This window comes from Gymnoscopelus braueri (assembly GCF_963280865.1).
Source record: "Gymnoscopelus braueri genome assembly, chromosome: 24".
NCBI lineage: Eukaryota > Metazoa > Chordata > Actinopteri > Myctophiformes > Myctophidae > Gymnoscopelus > Gymnoscopelus braueri.
The window spans coordinates 22,978,129-22,998,371 of NC_137626.1; the positions used below are offsets into that span (position 1 = coordinate 22,978,129).

The window sequence follows — 20,243 nt, forward strand, 5'->3', positions numbered from 1 at the left end:
TATCATTAGTTGTCATCTATTGCCATTTGTGTGTGTATGTATATGTGTGTGTGTGTGTGTATATATATATATATATATATATATATATATATTATATAAATACACACACACACACACACACACACACACCTAGAAGTCATGCTGCGTTATAGTCAGTCTTATCCAAATCACACACAATTTCAGTGTATAATCTTGTACCTACATCCATCTTTGAGGGGAAAAAAGCATTGTTAATACCAGTAGCAACGGGCTGAGGGACGGCCTTGAGGAATCACAGGGTGGGAAAGAAAAATAAACTGTAGCTTTAGTGTTACATAGATGAGGTGCAACTGAGGTATCGTACATGGACTCGGAGGTCTTAAATCTTTCACCCCGAGTATCACTGTTCATAATCCTGGACGCTTGCACCCTCTCTGTGGATCCATCCATCTCCCTCTGTGGCCTCGCCGCGGTCCCAAAATGTCTCTGTTCTGTCCTGCCTGTCATATAGCTCTATATATATATATATTTCTCTTGTACGACTGAGTCAAGAAAAACACAAACACACACACATCGACGGGCCTGTTCTACTTTCTTATAAAGAAAGACGAAACAATGCACACAAGACAATAAAAAAAATGTGTTGCAGTCAACGTGGTAGCCAGCGTTTAAACAATAATATACAAATCCCCCATCTGCATATGCAGAGGGATGTTCCCTTCTCTTTTAGCAAAACCGTTTGCACTCGGATCCACCAGGTCTTAAAACCTCCCCTGCCTCCCCTGCCACTCGTACGGACAGCATTAACAGTCAGACTGCCCGTTCCAGTTAAAAAGACAGATCAAATATAATACACACAGTGAACTGTAAACCACTGCAGAAAGGGGCCATCCGTGAGTCTTTTTCACTGTCACTGAGTCAGATACTTCTGCGGTTCTTCGGTTCCTTGGATCTTGGGATCCGCTGTAGGATAAAAACCACGGTGAGAGAAAACTCTCCAGTCAGTCTGCCAGCCCCAAAAGCCATTCCACCTCCTACGACTCTCTCCATCTCTCTCTCTCTCCTCTTCCTCTCTGCCGAGATCCCTCACTCGAAGCGCTCGTAGTTCCTGGTCTGTCGCACTCGAGGGATCATGTCCACCAGCAGCCTGCAGCAGAAGAAGAGGACATTTGTAAGTATCTTATGTAGATTACTTTTTCCCCCCTAAAAACCAGTACAGATTCGAACCAAACTTTTCTCCTGTATTTTGTCCTTATTTGAACTCATCCTATTAAGGAAAAGGAAAGGGAGTATTTTCAGGGGAAATTACTTATACTGCTTCACCCAGCAGATGGCTGCTCAGATGGCTTTGATGAGCACAGAGGGGAGGGGTTAAGTGCCTTCCTCAGGGACACTTTAACGCGTAGACTGGGAGAGCAAGAGGGTCGACCTTTTGGGGACCCCCCTGGGGGTCTGGACCCACAGGTTGAGAACCACTGCGCTATAGCACACACAGCTATAGGGTTGTATTCTAACAGCATGTTATTTTGAAGATAATTTATAACCTGGAATTCATTAATCCATGTTTGAGTTCATTCGCTGAGTCAAGTTGACATTTTAAACACAGCCTCAAGATCTTTACCAATGCTTTTAACTAGAAACACTGTGATTGGTGTTTAATTCAACGTTTTAACATATTTTGGTATTGTTTATTTTCCAACGTATTCATTAATTGTGTAAACCTGGCCTCTTCTACTTTTGCACTCACTGTGCTGTTAGCAGGAAGAACATGGCACTGCATTTGAAATGTTGATGATTGATTGATTGATTGATTGATTGATTCATTTCTTGTGCAGATAATTCAGTTTTGCTTTCTTTTTAGAACAGGTCAGATAAATCATGAATGTTATAGTTGCTGTTAAACCACAGCTCACCAAGACACACTTACTTGACTCCGTAGACCAGGATAACCAGGCCTATGAGAACCCCTATGGTCCCGTCCAGGTACCACACCTGGGGTTCGTGCTTGAACACCTCAGCACTGACGAGGATGGAGAATCCCATGACGCCCCCCACCAAAGAATTAAAACCTGCAGTGGTGGAAAAAGTATTAAAACATATATATTTAAGTAAAAGTATCAATACTGCAATGTATAAAAATGCTCTGTTACAAGTAAAAGTCCGGAAATAAAAATTGTGTGTGTGCGTGTGCATTTGCGTGTGTGTGAGTGTGTGCGTTTTACATACCATCAGTAATGAGGGCTCGGCTGGTGAGCACCCTGCCGAGCATGAATTTGATCACAGCCAGTATCATACACAGCAATCCACTGACAATGGACACACTGAACAGGAAGTCATCCTGAGAGACAGAAACGGGGGGGGGGGGGGTAGAGTGATATTGTCAGTTACACTGCATGGACAAACGGGCGTTTCTCTCAAACCTTTGAATCTGAAGGACCCCCATAACTCTGAGCCCAACAGACCCATAAGGGTCCCTTTTGGTTCCATTTGTACGGGCTCAGAGTTATAGACCTGTAATGGTCCATTTAGAACACCTCAAGGAACCCCTGAGGGGTCCCTGGACCCCACTTTGAGAACCATATCGCTCAGAACCAAACAATTATCTTTTGATTGCAGATAATTGCCCGCTGAGTTCAGCGCTGAGGGTAGGATAACACTTTATTAATTCCCTCCCGGGGATTGATTAAAGTATTATCCTATCCTCAATCCTCAACGCCAAACTCAGTGGGCCAATTATCTGTGATCAAAAGATGAAGCAAATCCCACAATTAGGTGTGTTATCAGCATTGGGAAGGAAAAAAATCTTAAAAAGACTCCCACTCCCACTTGGAGGGATACTGGCAGGGAAGTGAGAAAGTTGCAGAACACTGTGTATTTCTGCAGCAGCATTAATATTGCACCAGGACCTTGGAGCTGAGAGGGAGAGCGAGAGAGCTGTGTTGACAAGGTTACTGACATCAAAGCAGGAGAGATATTCATCACAGGCAGCCATGAGATGATGATGGGAAACATCAAAACATCCATACTTCTGAGTCACGGGTGGGACCGTAGGGACTAACGCTCGATACCGAATTGAACAGAAACATTTCCCAGTTTAACGCGGATCGACGGTGACCAGATTCACCCCGTCTGCAATTTCGGGATCTTACTTTATGGGTCGTATCCACTGTCCACATTCCAGTTCATTTCCAAGGGAAATATCTACAGTACCTTATACCTGTATTTCCGCCGCACATCACCTGCCACATGCCTCCTCCTTGCAGCTGAATACAGTAACTGCATGAATCACTGTCAACTTATAATCGGAAACCCCCGCACTCCAGTGACCTTTTCAGACAGATTCAACGCATTATCTCCCCAGCAGTTGGAAGCCCCAGACAGGGAGGGGTGGCATTTACACTTCCCCACAGGAAGAGGAAATGCGCACACACACACACACACAACATGTGATTGCGCATTTATGCCCACATGTACACATACACAAAGAACACACTCAAACGTGCCGCACTCACACACACGCTCATATCCACTTGCAATGCACACACACACGCACGTGCGCGACCGCATTGGGACCTGCCCGGAATTCTAAGGAGCTCCTTTGACATTGACACTTGGCAAAGGCAATATGGCCTGCCCAGAATAATAGAGCTGTACATTAACTGGCCTGTTGCGCTTTAGAAGGGAGCAGTCAGGTGAGGGGGGGGGGGGGGGCAGCTCAACTGGTATGCACATGGAGCTGGAGGTTGATTGATGGAGGGGGGGCGGGGGTTGGAGCTTTTGTAAAGTAGATGTGATGTTATCGTCGGACACGTGTTCATGAGACACAGAACGCACACAGAACATAATGCCACCAGGCATTCAATATAGATGTGGTTTCAATACCGATAATAACTAGTACATTTTATCGTGTGTCTACACGTAATTCTGTTCATTGAAGATGTGTGGAAGGCAGGGTCGAGGGGTGAGTGTTGATCAGGATGTGAATGCAGAGGCAGGTAATGTAAACAAGGCTGACCATGTGCTTGAGGTCTTGTATCCATAGGGTGCGTAAACATTCCACACCAGGGTTACGAAACGCCCCGCCTGCCTCTGATTGGCCAGAGCTCGTTGCCTTGTCAACAACTTGGCCTCTCACATGAGTGGACCGCCTTAAATAAGTCCTAAAACCCTCAGCGCCGTTCGAGTTATGTACAGATAAGTACAAATCGGCCATAAGTGCCAGCGCCAACTTGCGCCAAGCACTATTTCCCACCACGGAGGAAAGCCGGGCAGTGCTATCCTCCAGGAATGCGACGCAGTGACTAGGGGCGAAGCAGTTCTGCGTGCATCACAGAAGGGGGCATTCGGTAGGCCAATCAGAGGCAGGCCAGGGCAGGTCTTTTAGCAACCCCGGTGTGGAATGAATACACGCCCACAGCGTGATAATGTTCTTGTACTTCCTGTCTGCCCTAGTAGCTGTTTTACTCATGGTTATACTGTCTTGTCTCCCCACCCTGATTATTGTTAACCCTTGTCACCTGTGTCCTGTTTGCCCCAGCCTATCCTGTCACCTGTGTCTAGTTAGTTCCTTATCTATTTATACCCATCTTTGTCCTAGTGTGTTAGCCAGTGTGTAGATGTGATTGTGATTACCTGAGAAGCTGTCTGTTTACAGTGTTTGTGCTTACTTGCCCTGCTTAGTGATGACCTTTAGATTAGTTAATAAGAGACCTTTTGAGTTGAACGGCTCTGTCGTCCTTGCATTTGGGTTCTGTTTACCACTCACCCTGACAGTTTACTTCTTTTTTTTTTTCCAACCCCCCACCCCCCATTTAGTCATTGCCAATTCTACCCATTTTTACTGTCGTCCCCTCAACTCTAAGTCTGAACAAGCACCCCAACAAACCAGTAAGAGTCACTGGTGCAGCAACAAGGACATGATTTCTTGCCTGCTTCCTCGACAAACACAACCACCGGTGGTGGGTGAGTATTTTTACTTTAATTTGGTGCTTTTATCAATTGCATTTGTGCAAACCCAAATGTCCTTCCATTCTGTGCAAACTATAGATCTACAAAACATTATTTGTTCAGTAAAAGCGAGTTATCTTTCTCCACAAGTACAGTATCTGTGAGGGCGGAGAGCATAGACGTTCCTCCTTTGGGTGAAGGGATAAAGGGCCGGTTCCGCTTGGCATTAGATGCTAAGCGGTCTCCTGACACTAATTAGCCCAAGAAGAAGACCAACTGAGGAGGAACACTGAGGTGTCACTACGTCTACCGGGCAAACATCTTCCCCGCACGCTCCCTCAAACGCTCCCTTATGCACATCCCCCTCCCTCCCTCTCCCTGCTTTCTCATCTCTATCTACGTCCTCTGTCTTCCCTTTCTCTCTATTTCCATCTCTCTCTCTCTCTCTCTCTCTCTCTCTCTCTCTCTCTCTCTCTCTCTCTCTCTCTCTCTCTCCACAGCATGCCAAAGTAGCTGAGGTAGCTCATTAACATTTCATAGAAGACTATGAGGGAGAAAGAGAGAGAGAGAGGTACAGAGACATCGGTGCAGTGAGGAGAGATGAAAGACTATAGCTATTTATAGCTTGTACCCACTCCTGCACCCAAAAGAAGAAAAATAAAAACAGTTTGATATAACTTAGGTGTCTTATAGAAGAGAATGGGTCGGCACTGTTGAGAAGAGAAGAAAAGAGACGGAGAAGAAAACAATAAAATAGATTCTGTCTGCCTCACTGCCGTTCTGCATGAGAGTGTATGGTTGAGTGTATGGTTGGCTGCTTCCTGTCTGTCAATCGTCTCTCTGTGCCGCTTTCCTCCCAGTATGAGAGATGAGGTTAGCGCAGCAGTAAGTTACAGCATGAGATGAGGTTGACCCACTGCATCAGCAAGTTACAGTATGAGATGAGGTTGACCCAACGCATCAGCAAGTTACAGCATGAGATGAGGTTGACCCAACGCATCAGCAAGTTACAGTATGAGATGAGGTTGACCCAATGCATCAGTAAGTTGCAGTATGAGATGAGGTTGACCCAATGCATCAGTAAGTTGCAGTATGAGATGAGGTTGACCCAACGCATCAGCAAGTTACAGAATGTGATGAGGTTGACCCAATGCATCAGTAAGTTACAGTATGAGATGAGGTTGACCCAACGCATCAGCAAATTGCAGTATGAGAGATGAGGTTACCCAACGCACAAGGAAGTTGTCACAAACAGTCCAAACTGGTTTCATGTAGGCAGTGTGTGATGGCATTTCGAGGCCCTTTTAAAAGGTGTAAAATGTACACACACACACACACACACACACACACACACACACACACACACACACACACACACACACACACACACACACACACACACACACACACACACACACACACACACACACACACATGCATGCTCACACACTATAAATGAGATTCTTTCTTTTGGGGGCAGCTTGTGTTACAGTCGTCGGCTTCCCAACCGGTTTTTATTAAACATGCAAGTCAAGCTAAGAGGCAAGACATGACATCGGGACAATTTAGGCATTTAGGCAAGCACTCTTTAAGAAAGGGTACATTTAAAAAATATATATATTAACACTCCAGATTTTGCTCGGTTATTTTTGTCAGCCAACGTGGTTGTTCGATGAAGTATAAGAAGTATAGCCTTAAGATACCTCCCAGACTTTGTCTTTGATATTTCCTGTTTCCTCGTCAGATCCACATTCTTGGTGGTGACACAAGTCTGTTCATATATTGGAGCCCATTACTATCGCCTAGCAACTGAGTGATGATTCTATTCCGAGAGGTGTGACTGCTCCTGAGTCGTCACACCTGAGAGTTGTGAAATTCTCCCTCTCACACTCACACATACACACTGCACTGAGGCACACTACTCACACATACACACTGCACTGAGGCACATGTCATGTTTAACTTCTGTTAAACTGTTTGTTTCAAGAATCATACCCTCATACCCCTCCATGCTGAATCTCTTAAACAAAAAAACAAAAGAATAATGAAATAAGAGCTATTTAGAGTCTCTAAATATTCAGCAAGCTAATATTTATGTGAAGTTTTCTACACAGGCAAAACATTTCTTGCCACATTACTGAAAGCAACCCTCGCCATTTTAAGCTTAGGCTTAGTTTAGGCTTCCATTGAACTGTTATTACCTCCGCCAGGCCAGACGGCTGAAGACCATGTTTTCACCCCTGTTCGTCTGATGTTCATTTGTTTGTTTGTTTGTCTGTCTTTAAACAGCTAATTTGCGGTACTGCTGGTCTGATCGACATGAAACTTTGCATGCACACTCCCAGTAGACCAAATTACATTCCAAGATGACGATGTGTTTTGTAAACTAAAATAATCTGTCTCTGTTTGAGGCGTCATCACAAGCTGTCACCTGCTGAACCTCACACTCTCTCCTCAGATGTGCGATAGAACTCGTCACACAAACTCGTCACACGAACTCGTCACCCACCTCCCACCCTGAATGACTGTTCACTGCTCTGACATGGTATGAATCCATCTGTTCCACGCTGTTTTTCCACACTCGAAAGAATTACATCCACGCCAGACCAGCCATCCAAATTTTCACTTCTGCTTTGAAAAAGGGCCGTCTGTTATGGAACTGTAGCCATATTCCATTTGTTTTCCCTCTGAGTAATATGGCTGCCGTACCAAATCGCATGAAACACCCCAAAGTTACGGATTTGTTGGCCATTCTTCACCAACCAATCACATCCCTTGCTGTCATTGTGCTGCTGTCAGAGGCTCTCGTCAAACAAGACGGCCATATGGTCTAAAAACGCACCAGACTGGTGTGTTTTGGTAATAAAGTAGTCCACGCAGAGCTCATAAAGAAGTTGTTTTGGCTGAGGCAGAGCCTTAACATATGTTCTGTGATTACCGCTTTTAGCTCTATGGGACTGATGGGCTCTTAGCGTTGGCAGGCTCCTACTGTGGTACTCAGCAGTTGCCCTGCATGCATCAAACTCCGACCACAAACACCAGCCTCCTTTCACCATGTGAGCAACTGTGAATGGTGCTCACATGATGACCGTGGTGACACAAGCCGAGTGAAGATGCAGAGCAACTGCTGACCCATTGCTTCAGGCATTGGGTGTTCTGACATTTGTTTCTAATCATGTGGATTGGAATAAATACAGGAGGCTCTGTTATGCTGTGTTGCCCTCGATCTCGTGGTGTTTGTGTATTTATTGTACAGTACACAGTAAAATGTTATTTTATCCATTTGTAACTCTGGGAGTGTACAAATTGAACGAAATGGACTGTTACGCGTCCATTTGGTTACATTCGTACACTCTCAGAGTTATATTAACACTGAGGATTTGACTGTGTACCTTGTCTGTTTTTGGATTTGCCCTGCGAGGCCTGAGGCAGATTCCTCATGTGTGGAAAATAAACATTTATCATATCATGACATACTGTCTATTGATAATGATGACTCATCTGCTATTGTTGGGTTCATTTCAAATTTGTTACTGTATGTCAAATGTCTAGTTGTCTAACTAAATACAGCTGGTTTTGTTAGCCCAAAAGTTAACATTTGCTCAAATTCTGGCTCTCAGGCGCATCAATGACGAGGTGAATTCCAATAACATGTCAGCAGTGTTGACATTCATCGACTTCAAGAAGGCATTCGATTCTATCCATTGGAGCAAGATGATGAGAGGCCTTGGAGTACCACCCCGTCTGCTCCATGCAATTGATAAGGTGATAACACTGGATGGTGAAACAAATGGGTTCACGATCACAACAGGGGTTCTAAAAGGGGACCCTAGCCCTATGTTCGTCTTTTCCCTCGACTTTGCACTGTGCAGCCTGGAGAGCTATTGCCGGGTGGGATGCTGAGCTCAGATTCACCATCGCCCCGAAGAGGTCAATATGCCCTCCAGCAGTAGTGGAGACAGAACTGCACTTTACGGACAACATCACACTGCTCTCTGATGAGGTGGGACAGGCACAAGAACTGGTCCACCAAGTGGAGGCTAAAGACTAAGACAGGTCACAGGCTTCTGTCAAGAAGACAGAGGTTGTCACACCGGAGCACGCGCCTCTGAAGACACTGAAGGTAAATGTCTTGGTCCTGGCTCCTGGGTCAGCTCATCTGAGCAGGACATCGAGATACAGAAGGCCAAGGCATGGATGGAGACCCGAAGGAGTTCTGGGGCTCTGACATGGCGAGAGGGGTTCAGATCTCCTTTTTCCTCGTCACCCTGGAGTCTGGCCTGCTTTACGGCTGCAAGTCATGATGGACTGGTATTACCACCATTACTGCTACATCACACCATGTTGCCTCTGCGTTTTGGAGGCAGTGGATTTAGCTTACTCATGCACTAATGATAGCATTAATAATGCACAAGCGAAATGAGAAAATGTCCACGCTTCCAAGCTCTCTGTGAACTTGTCATCCTGAATACATTTGGTCTGTGAATCAAAGTTGCGATGCAATCAAGAACTAAACTTGATCAAGCTCATCTTACATGGGCTATATAATGCATTACAGATCAAGTGTGATCCAGGAACTAAATATTAACATAATTCCCTCTGTGTTGTTTTTCTTGGACACTAAGAGGTAAGATCAGTTCAGTCCGACAACTCTTTGATTGTGAGCATAAATATCAAACCTATTGAGCATAAATATCTATAAGCCTATTTGGCGTCAAGTCTCTGTCTCATTTCATTCATTCCCAGTCAGCATAAAGATATTATAAACAATGAATGAAATAGATATTACATTAGATATTAGATATTATAATATGCAATAGACCCCGCTAAGGGAATTGTATAGAAACATAGGCCACAGGTGGGTCATGGGGTGGTGGTGGGAGTGCAAAAAACTAAGCACAAAGCAGCAGCAAGCAGAGCAGCAGCATATAGCAAGGGAGTAATAATGCAATAATGAACCAGGGAGGTTTAAATCTATGGTTTAAATAGTCCGCCACAATAAGATGGAGTGAGCATGTGACTAATCTCCTCATCAGGAGTTGGAGCTGCTCTGAGTTGACTGCCTGAACTAGCTCCGAAGGCTTCGCATCATCTTCGGATGAGAGATTATCAGAGATGGGCAAAATGGCAAGCGCTGCTTTTTCCTGTGAATGAAATCCTCCTTTTTGGCAGAGGTGTAGAGAAAGCCACATGCCCAGTGGGGGGGGGAGTTGTACCTTGTGGTCCAGCTGTAATTAAAGCTGTTGGTTGCTGTCATTTTTATCTGATAAGGTGCTTGTAAACATTAATCTTAACACTGACCATCAGGAGCTTTAGTGGTGCAGGGGTAAAGTTCCTGCCCACCACTGTGAAGAGGTTTGAAACCTCTCCGCGGTGCATCCAGCTTGGTCGCGCGCTACAGCGACCACAATTGGTCATATCCGCAGGTAGGAAGCAGTGAAGTGAGGATGATCTCTGTCGCTGCACTAGCAATTTATACAGGTTTGTCAGGGCGCCTGTCAGCAGGGGTGCTGAACTGTGAGGAATGTTCCTCTGCATGTGCTACGTCCTCCCAGTGAAACTCCTCGCTGGCAGGAGAGAGAAGCGGCTGGCCATGCCATGTGTATCAGAGGAGGCATGTGCAGTCTTGAATAAAAACTAAAAGAAAACTTTGACCATTACGCCACTAGACCAAACCTATTGTATATTTCACACTTAAAGGAGGAGTTCACCCAAAAAATGACTTATTTTCTATCAATTACACACCCCATGAAGCCTTGATTTCATGGATTTATTTTTGTTTTTGTGGCATTCCTAAGACAATAATTTGATGACCGTGTGTATTTCCGGTAGGAGACACAAATAATCTACTTTGTGTCTCCTACCGGATACATTAGCTGGTAGGAGACGGGAATCAAATTATTAGCTTAGGAATGCGACAAAAACAAAAAAGAATCCATGGATTCAAGGCTTCATAGGTTGTGCAATTGATAGAAAATAAGTCATTTTTTGGGTGAACTCCTCCTTTAATGTCATATCCAAACTGAACCAGCTGTAAGCTGCTATGCCTCCAACCAATCAAATGTTTGGAGTTATTTTCAATAACTAACCAGAATGTGAACACTATGCTTAATGGATTTGACCAGAAGTTCCAGAACACACGTTAGGAGTTTTAAACACCAAAGAGCCTTAATAAAATATTCTTGCCAAAGTCCTAGACCAAAGAATATTCAATTAATTCATTCTTTATTGAGCAAGCAAAGACAATATGCAGGTGTCTTCGTTTTTTTACCTGTTGGGGCTGCTCCACCAACGCACCTGTCGCTGAGCTTTTAATCAGGTGTGTAAAAGACATAACCCAAAGTCCTAGTCCTGAAATGTTTCTTTACTCTGTCTTCGTCTCTCAGATACACTGTAATTCAGTTTATTGGGTCTATTCCAAACAGTGGAGAAATGTTTCGCTTTGTTCAGATGGTAGTATAGAATGGCATCAGCCAGTATCACATTCTAGTGTTGTTAAAAGATATTTCAGAGAAACTTTATAAACTTTTATCATGCATTGTTTGTTGTTTTTTGTTTTGTTTTTTAATCAAATAGCTACACATTTTTGATCTAGGTGAGGGCTGTGATAAAAGGGCTGAGAGATTATCAGCCCTAGGGCTGATGACTGTGACTGTATCAAGGAGCAAAGGAATCAAAACATAGAGTAGAAAACAGCGACCTTGGACAGTTCACAGAATGGCTGTGTACCAACAAGGGTGAGGCCCTCCAGCAGCCACTGCCATGCTGTCAGCAATTTTGATAAATCACTAAGAAAATAATTAATAGTTGCAGGCTCAACCCTATATTCCCAGAGAGTTGTCAGTATAGAGTACAGAAGTCCTGACGTCACTCGTTCATCCCCTGGGTCGTAAAGTAATTTCTCTATGGAGAATAACATTGGGTCGTCTTAGAATCGTCTCTCATAAGAACTGTGGTCTAAAAATAAACAAACTGTCTCGGCGATATTGTTGGGGAGGTGCCTCTGTATCGTTTATGATAGTCAGTCACTCATATTTGAAACAGTCTGTTTCTAGCGAAAATTTAACTAATTCGGCGGAAGTAACATTAGCGTTTTCTCACCGTCAGTTGATGCTTCATATCCATAAGAGTCAATCCGCCGGGATCATTTGTTTATTTTTGGAACACAGTTCTTATTTGACACGATAATAAACACGTCTATGGGAATTCAGAACGGGGGAAGAAAGACCCAGGTAGGATGCGTAAATTACGTCAGACTTCGGTGCTCTATTGTTATGGAGAAGGGGTTTGGTCTTACCACTTCAGGTAGCAGTCCGGTGGACAGGTCATGGATGGCCTTACCCATGATGCACAGGGAGGACAGGATAAAGACGACGCCCAGAATCGTGCAGGCTCTGTGGATGGGGGGTTGGGAGGACAGAGAGAAAAAGGAAGAAGCGTTAAAAAAACACTTGAACCCCTATTCTGGGGGGAACATTTGCCCGAAAATAGCCGCTCTACAAGCTGACAGTTGTGACGCGTTGTGAGCTTATAGAGCGGCTATTTTCGGTGAAGACATGAAGTAGAGGGGGAAAGTGTGGACCAAGTACTGAGCCAACTCAGGTCAAGTTGACCAATTATAGAGGGTTTAATAACGGTCATGACTGATGGTTTCTATGACTTGACGAGTACAGATGGCAGATGGCTGTTGCTCATGTTCATGTTCATTGTCCCTGCTGGATGTCTCCCCACCTGAAATCTCCCGATGTAATGAAAGTATACAATCCAAACCACACCAAAAGTATGGAGCTTATAAAACATTTCCGTTTCCATCATTTCAAGGTTCTAGGTGTTTTATTGTGATGTACACCTCTGCCCAGCCTACCCTTCATAGCAGCGGGTTTTACATAACTACCACGCCATCCCTGTTATGCCAGATTCTTATGGCTATGTATGACCTTTGCATCCAGTCATTGTCCACAACTAGGACTAGGTTTAAAAACCCTCTCTCCTCCTTTGGACAGTACATGTATAAATCCTAAAAGAAAGATTTATTTTACCAAAAGAAAGGAGTGAGGGCGGAGAGAAAAACTGGAGAGAGAGCAGGGTGCCTTCATATAAGACAGATGTTGAACAGCTGGGGAAAGTGGGTAGCACTGTCTGAATCCCAAACATGTCACTGTCACTGTCTTCACCTCTCTGTCAATCTCCATCTGTTTCTCTCTTTCCCTCTCGCCCCCTCTCTATCTCTCCCTCTGCTTCTCAACCTCTGAAGCCCTATATACAGTACTGTACGTCATCATATGATAAATACTGAAAACATCCAATCTATAGATGTTCTCTGAGGGTCTGTTCAGAAGAGGCAGATTTACTTTAAACTCCAATTAACTGAGTCTGCAGGGAGAGACAGAAACTACAGCATCTGTGCTGGTCATGCATGGTCACTTTGTGTGTGTGTGTGTGTGTGTGTGTGTGTGTGTGTGTGTGTGTGTGTGTGTGTGTGTGTGTGTGTGTGTGTGTGTGTGTGTGTGTGTGTGTGTGTGTGTGTGTGTGTGTGTGTGTGTGTGTGTGTGAGGGCTATGCTGGATAGTCAGTGGTGCCCTGGGCTTTGGTCGGAAGGTAACCACGGCAACTCGCAATCAGAGAGTGAGGACGTCAATGGGGGCTGTTCAACACACACACAACTAATCATTTTACTGTTGCTTTCACTTACAGACACCAAAATAGAGGCACACAATCACAGTACACAACATACCGTACAAAGACGCACAGCACAGCACAGCACAGCAAACAGACAGCCACACCACATAGAAACCAAGCAGGCAGTGGACACATCATTGATCATTCATCCAGCATGTTGTAGGATGTATTATTCAACATCTCTCAAGGAAAAACAGAACCTCTTGTCCCAGTGTTTCAAAAGTGTTTCAAAAGCTCTGCAGTTGATTCTTAACCACTTTCAGCCTGGCCTCCCCATTTTTGGCATGTCATTATACATCCAATTGTTGTGCCAGGATGTGCAGGCATAATCATCATGATATTCTAGCAAGAAATTGTACGTTTTGATTGAATTTGGAGCTATGGAGCCAAAAGTAAGTAACGGCTGTGACTTCAAAGTCACCTACTGATGCATGCGCATGTACACACATGATGTCTGTAAGTGAAAGCAACAGTAAAATGATTAGTGTGTGTGTGTGTGTGTGTGTGTGTGTGTGTGTGTGTGTGTGTGTGTGTGTGTGTGCGTGTCTCACAGCTAGGCTACAGATCTTTGGTAGCCTAGGGCACGTGCACAAGTTGGTTGTGAAGGGCCTTCAAAATGTCTGGCCTCTCCGAAAGGAAGGCCAAACAGTTAGCAAGGTACTGCTCAGTATCAGCTATTACAGGAAGCCGCTCAATATGGAGGAGGCGTTGTTTCCTCTATCCATGATTGATGTCTGTTGTGTCTGACAACTCAAGTATGTCAACTGTATTATATGTAACAATATTCTGCCGCCTAGGCACTTTGTAACTGGCTGTTTTCCTATTGTCTTACTGCATTGGCAGTGTTTTATTTCCTTTGTACAAGGCATTCTTGTACTCCTGTTTATGTGGACATAAATAAATATTTCAATTGTGTGCCTGACATCCTTGCAGATAGGAAACAACAACAAGGCCCTCTTGGTGAAGCCAATTACCAGCTAGCAAGCGTCTGTATCTCTTTGCAAACATTGCAATTAGCTGCCACAGTGACTGTGTCTTAATGAAAATTCATCTCTGCTACGCAGGCAGCAATAATTAGAGGGGTCCTTCGTCGACACTTTGAAGGCAACACTGCATTTATCTCTATGAACATGCATTAAGAATGCATTAAGATACAAAGACCCAGTCGTTAGTCTTAATGAGTTGATGAATGGTCTATGATCATTCACCTCATACAATGATGCGGTTGTATTGGACTTTATGTCGTTCATTGTCTACTGTTGAGTCATTTGTGGAGCTGAATGCAGGTTAAATCTCATAATAAAATCCTCTGTGTTAATTTAACTCGGTGTAAAAATGGAGCTGCAATCAATATAAAGCTAAATACCAATACATCTCAATCAGGATCACGGAATGACTTAACCCCCCCCCCTCTCTCTCTCTCTTGCTGTCTCTGTATTTCTGTCTTTGTGTCAACATCCAGGTTTGTCTCCAGTGACAGTGATGTCATTCCTCTTCTCTAACAATTTCCACCACAACAGAGTGACATCCCAAAAGACAGTGAGCACTGTGTGTGTGTGTGTGTGTGTGTGTGTGTGTGTGTGTGTGTGTGTGTGTGTGTGTGTGTGTGTGTGTGTGTGTGTGTGTGTGTGTGTGTGTGTGTGTGTGTGCGCGCGCGTGCGTGAACAGACGTGTGAATGCTGTCTTAATGATGTGTACCCCCAGGTCACGATGCTGTATTAAATCCATTGTTGTTCTGTGTATTCCTGTGGGTGGGGATTCCAGAACTGGCAATCAGCTATCATTAAACTAGTCACAGCAATCAGCAACCAGTCACAGCTTGGTTGAAGCAGTGTCAGCCTGCAGTAGACAGGTGAAGGGTGAATGGTGTGGAGCTGCTGCAGGTCTATACAGAGACACATTCGTTTAACCACTTGAACCTCGGGCAGCATCCACATTCTGGGGGAAACATTCACCAGAAATACAAGCTCACATGCGTTGTGATCTGCTAATTTTTCACGGCGCCTTATGCCATATGCCAATTTGCTAAACATTTTAAAATAGTGAAAAAAGCTGATCTACAAGCTCACAACGTGTAGATGTAGATCAGCTATTTTCACTATTTTAAAATGTTTTGTAAATTTATAAATAATGCCTAAGAAGTTTAGGTATAAGGCATAAGGTAAAAAAAGAACGCACCCAGTACAGTAACTCTGGTCTGTTTTACTCATTATAGAGGGTCTAAGTGGTTAAGTCTGAATTTACCAACTCTGACACATTATTGTATGATCAGTTAAAAACTATTGTGATGCTGGCTTTTTAGATTTTTAGACCTCCTTTGCTGACTGCTGGTGTCAATTCATAACCCTGTGACCTTTGTTTTATTTAAAGTGCCATGTTCAGTGGTTTGGTTGTTCAGCTGTCTCGTTCAATCTGGTTGTCATTTAGTTCATACATATTACACACATTTTACAAGTGGCCTTTATGTCATATACAGTAATACAGGCCACACGTTTACTGACTGAGACTGACTACACACTAAAATATTGCTTACTACAAAAACAAAGGAGACAGAAACAAAGATTTTTCACTTCTCCGTTTTAAATGAACACTGGATTTGCTGAGCTCAGCTGCTTGTGTTTAGTGAAGTGGGTTCCCTTTAGGATGCCTGTTTGCTGTGGAAATGTATGGCAGCTAAGCTCCTTAAACAACTTGAAACCCGGATTCCATATTATAGGGGAAATATTAGCCCCAAATATGTTTGGTAAAGAGATTTGGCGTAGACTAGAGGGAAAACAGGGAAAACAAGAAATGACACAGTCATATTATACCAGCTTGTGGCAAGCTAAAACCATTGAAAAGTACTGGCATGAATCTTACTAAACATTACCCAAAAAAATGTTAAAAAGTTAAATTAAGGTGCCTTTCACATCTAAAGCTCACTAGTGGATTTATTCATGCACTCATACAGGCACAACAAACAATCCAAAGTATAACTGTAAACATAAACCAAAATAACTTAAAACTCTAATAAAACTGCAGTTTTAAATAACATATTCATACATATTCCTTTGAACACTACACTGTTTCAGAGACATAGCGAATTTCATTCTTATTAATCCATTAATTGTCTCCGCCAGGCCGAAAGGCATGGCGAGAGAGTATGTTTTCGCCCCTGTCCGTCCGTCCGTCCGTCCGTCCGTCTGTGTGTTAGCAGCTAATCTCTGGCACCGTTGGCCCGGTCACTCCAAAACTGTGCACACACACTCCCTGGATGCCAATTCAGAACCTCTGCCCCAATTTTTTCACATGGGCCTGTTATAGCGCCACCAGGAGGCCGATTTGTGCAAAACCCTTTTTTTTTAACATTACTCCTACCGATTTTATCCAAACGTCATGCAAATCGGTACACAGTATCTCTATAGTCATGTGATCAACACAAATCTGTCCGATTTCCCATATTGCCTATGGTTGGCTTCCAAAGTTTGCAGGATTGGTCCGTTTTGAACAAAAAGCCTCAAACTATGCACGCAGCTTGCGATTTCCGTGAATTTTCACACGCACATTCCCACTAGGCCGAGGAAGAAATGCCACCCTTTTCACATTGGCCTGTTATAGCGCCACCAGCAGGTCTAATTTAGCAAAACACATTTTTGGAACAAAATGCCTCAAATCATGAATGCAGTGTCTGATTGCCGTGAAAGACCTAAGAATAAATGGCACCCTTTTCACATTGGCCTATTATAGCGCCACCAGGAGGCCACAATAACGTACCTGACCTGGCGGAGACCTGTGCTCCGAGGAGCACTTTTTCTAGTAATTATGTCATTTAATCCTGACCTGAGCACCGATCATTGCGGCTGCAGAGTTTGTAATGATCTAATCATTTAACTAGGCTAATTGTATCAGACAGACTGCTGACAACGTCGTCAGTTGAGGGCTTTGGTAGTCTCGGTAAACTGTGTTGTTTGGGCCATTCATCGATCAAATAAAACATGTTTAGATTATTGAACCAACTGATGCACATTTCCCTATTTATGTAGCGCCGGCAGTTGTTATGCCATAGCCTGAGAGGACATTCGGGTGAACGTGTTGCGCGTAATATTGTTGTACAGCGACATTCGACCAAACCCGCCCTGCGATTGGCTGAATACAAAAACGAAAAAACAAGGACTCCGCCCCCAGAGGGGACGGTGGGGGCATTTACAGTCTAATACAGACCAAAACCCTAGTATTGCAACTGGTCTCGTGGCGTGCCTCACTAGGCGTTAGACTGCCGACCCTGAAGCTCGAGATCGAATCCCGCTGGGGGCACTCTTTTTCCGACAACCGCAGACAACTATTTTTTGGCTAATTAAGTATAGTTTTGGACCATGACGGAGGCGCGCCGACTCAGCAGACCTTGAGGCCGAGGAGTCGCGCCCGAGCGCCTCCAGGCGCGAGTGCCCGCGACGACCGGCCGATGGTCTGCTAGTCGACTAAGCGCCTTCCGAGTTATGTACCGATAGGCACAGAAGTAAATAGTAAATAGTAAATGATGTTGTGGGGACTGCGTTTGCCTCAACTGTCACTCAAAGTGACCACTGGCCAATCACAGCGCGACTTTTCCGGGTCTGGGGCGGGTCTTGGCAGAATGTCGGTGCATATCACTATCACGCACGTGTTGCGCTGACTGATTCAGTAGTGACGACGCTCTTACGCCCGTTCAGAGTATGGGAAGGCGTTGCAGACTCCCCATTGGCTTAAAGGACTCAATATAGACCAGCTTGCGCTTCACACAAGCTGGTAAAAAGCGGTCTAAGTACGGAGCCAACACAGGTCCAATTAGGTCTAGAGGGTTTAAGTGGTTTATCACATGAACCCTAGCATTCCTATCATGGGCAGGTCATAAAAGGCGAGCATTCGCTGAAAATAGATGAACATTCTCCGAAATAGGTGAACATTTGCCAAAAACAGCAGATCTTGAGGGCTCGTAGATCAACTATATAGAGATTTGGTGTAGAGGGAAAAAAGAATGGGGGCAAGTATAGAGCCCTGGGGGACCCTGGTCAACAAAGGAGGGTTTACGTGGTTAAACAGAGGTGAATAGATAGGGATAGGCTTACAACTCCTTTTCTTCACTCAGACAATGTAACACTCGCCACTGGCACCCTGTCTATTCAACAGGAACTGATACACACACACACACACACACACACACACACACACACACACACACACACACACACACACTCACACACACACACAGATGTATACACATAACAAACACAGACCCACACTCACATGCACACTCAACTGTATACATACACAGACACACACACAGGCACACGGCTCCATTATGGTGCAGGTGGAGATAAGATGTGAGGCGTCTGTCTGCTATGGGTCCCTGTGGAGCGCCACTGACAACCATGAAGAGACTCTCTGTCTGACACTCTACAGCACAGGACAAAGCCCACACTCTCCACACACACACACACACACACACACACACACACACACACACACACACACACACACACACACACACACACCGTCTGTTTACAATTTAGGCATTTAGAGCGACTTACAGAGTGCAAGATCGGAGTAAATGACATGAACACTAGTCAACAAACGACAGGCTAAACAGGTAATTGGAACGCTGTAAGAAAACAATTAGCCACCTGGTGTAAGGCGTTCCTATTCTGGGCATGTCATTATAGGCAAACTGTTTCTAAAACGTTTGACGATTTTCAATTAAAAAAAAAAATTGCAAATAAATCAAAAGCAGATCTACAAGCTCTGAGCTTGGGCTTTTTCCGTGCCACCGTCATTTGACGAAGTATAAAATTATACGTGGTTACGTGCTACAAAGTTGCATGGGACAGCAGTCCAACATCAAACATAGCTGCTGTCTGAATAACATACTGTACATACAATACTGTATCATCTGTCAACAACTAACTTCTAAATAACATGCATATTGCATAGGCCTAGCATAATAATAATACATTTTATTTGTACGCACTTTAGATTTGAAACAAATCTCTATCAACAACTAAACAACATCTATGAACAGGTAAATGGTAGTAAAGTAAATTAACACAATCATAATATTAATGGCCTTTTTAAATAATAATAAAATGAATATTATTGTTGTAATTATTAAAAATGTTTCCTCCATTTAGTTATGTCAGCTCCCCCATGTGTATATTCTCTGTTACCGCCAACCCCCTACCAGTGACGGCAAACGTGTGAAGGAATCGAACCCCAGTCTCCACAGTGGTGGAGACCCAGACACCCCCTAATATTAATGTATGTAATGCATTTAAAAATTGAAAACAAACAGTGACGTAGGTACGGAAATTATCTCACACTCCAGCAGTGGTGGAAAAAGTACTCAAATGTTTTACTTAAGTAAAAGTATCAATACTGCATTGTAGAAGTACTCTGTTACTAAAGTAAAAGTCAGGAATTCAAAATTGACTTGAGTATAAGTACAAAAGTATTGGCATCAAAATGTACTTAAAGTACCAAAAGTAAAAGTACTAAAATGTTTGAAAATAGCAGATCTACAAGCTCACAACGCGTTGTGATATTATATCTGCAAAGTAACAAGTAACTAAAGTTTTCAAATAATTGTAGTGGAGTAAAAGCACAATATTTGCCTCTGAGATGTAGTG

The 20,243-nt window shown here is 43.8% G+C and overlaps 1 protein-coding gene across 1 annotated transcript in view; it reads right to left on the reverse strand.

Moving 5' to 3' along the window:
• Nucleotides 1-221: 221 nt before the first annotated feature.
• Nucleotides 222-20,243, reverse strand: part of LOC308080755 (transmembrane protein 163a-like) — a 36,623-nt gene continuing 16,601 nt past the window's right edge. Inside the window, exons 5-8 of the mRNA XM_080422722.1 lie at nt 12,224-12,320; nt 2,206-2,317; nt 1,907-2,048; nt 222-1,126 (exon numbers count right to left, since the gene is read on the reverse strand). Coding sequence (XP_080278848.1) covers nt 1,066-1,126; nt 1,907-2,048; nt 2,206-2,317; nt 12,224-12,320 — 412 coding nt within the window. The 3' untranslated portion in view covers nt 222-1,065. The remainder of the gene's footprint in view (nt 1,127-1,906; nt 2,049-2,205; nt 2,318-12,223; nt 12,321-20,243) is intronic.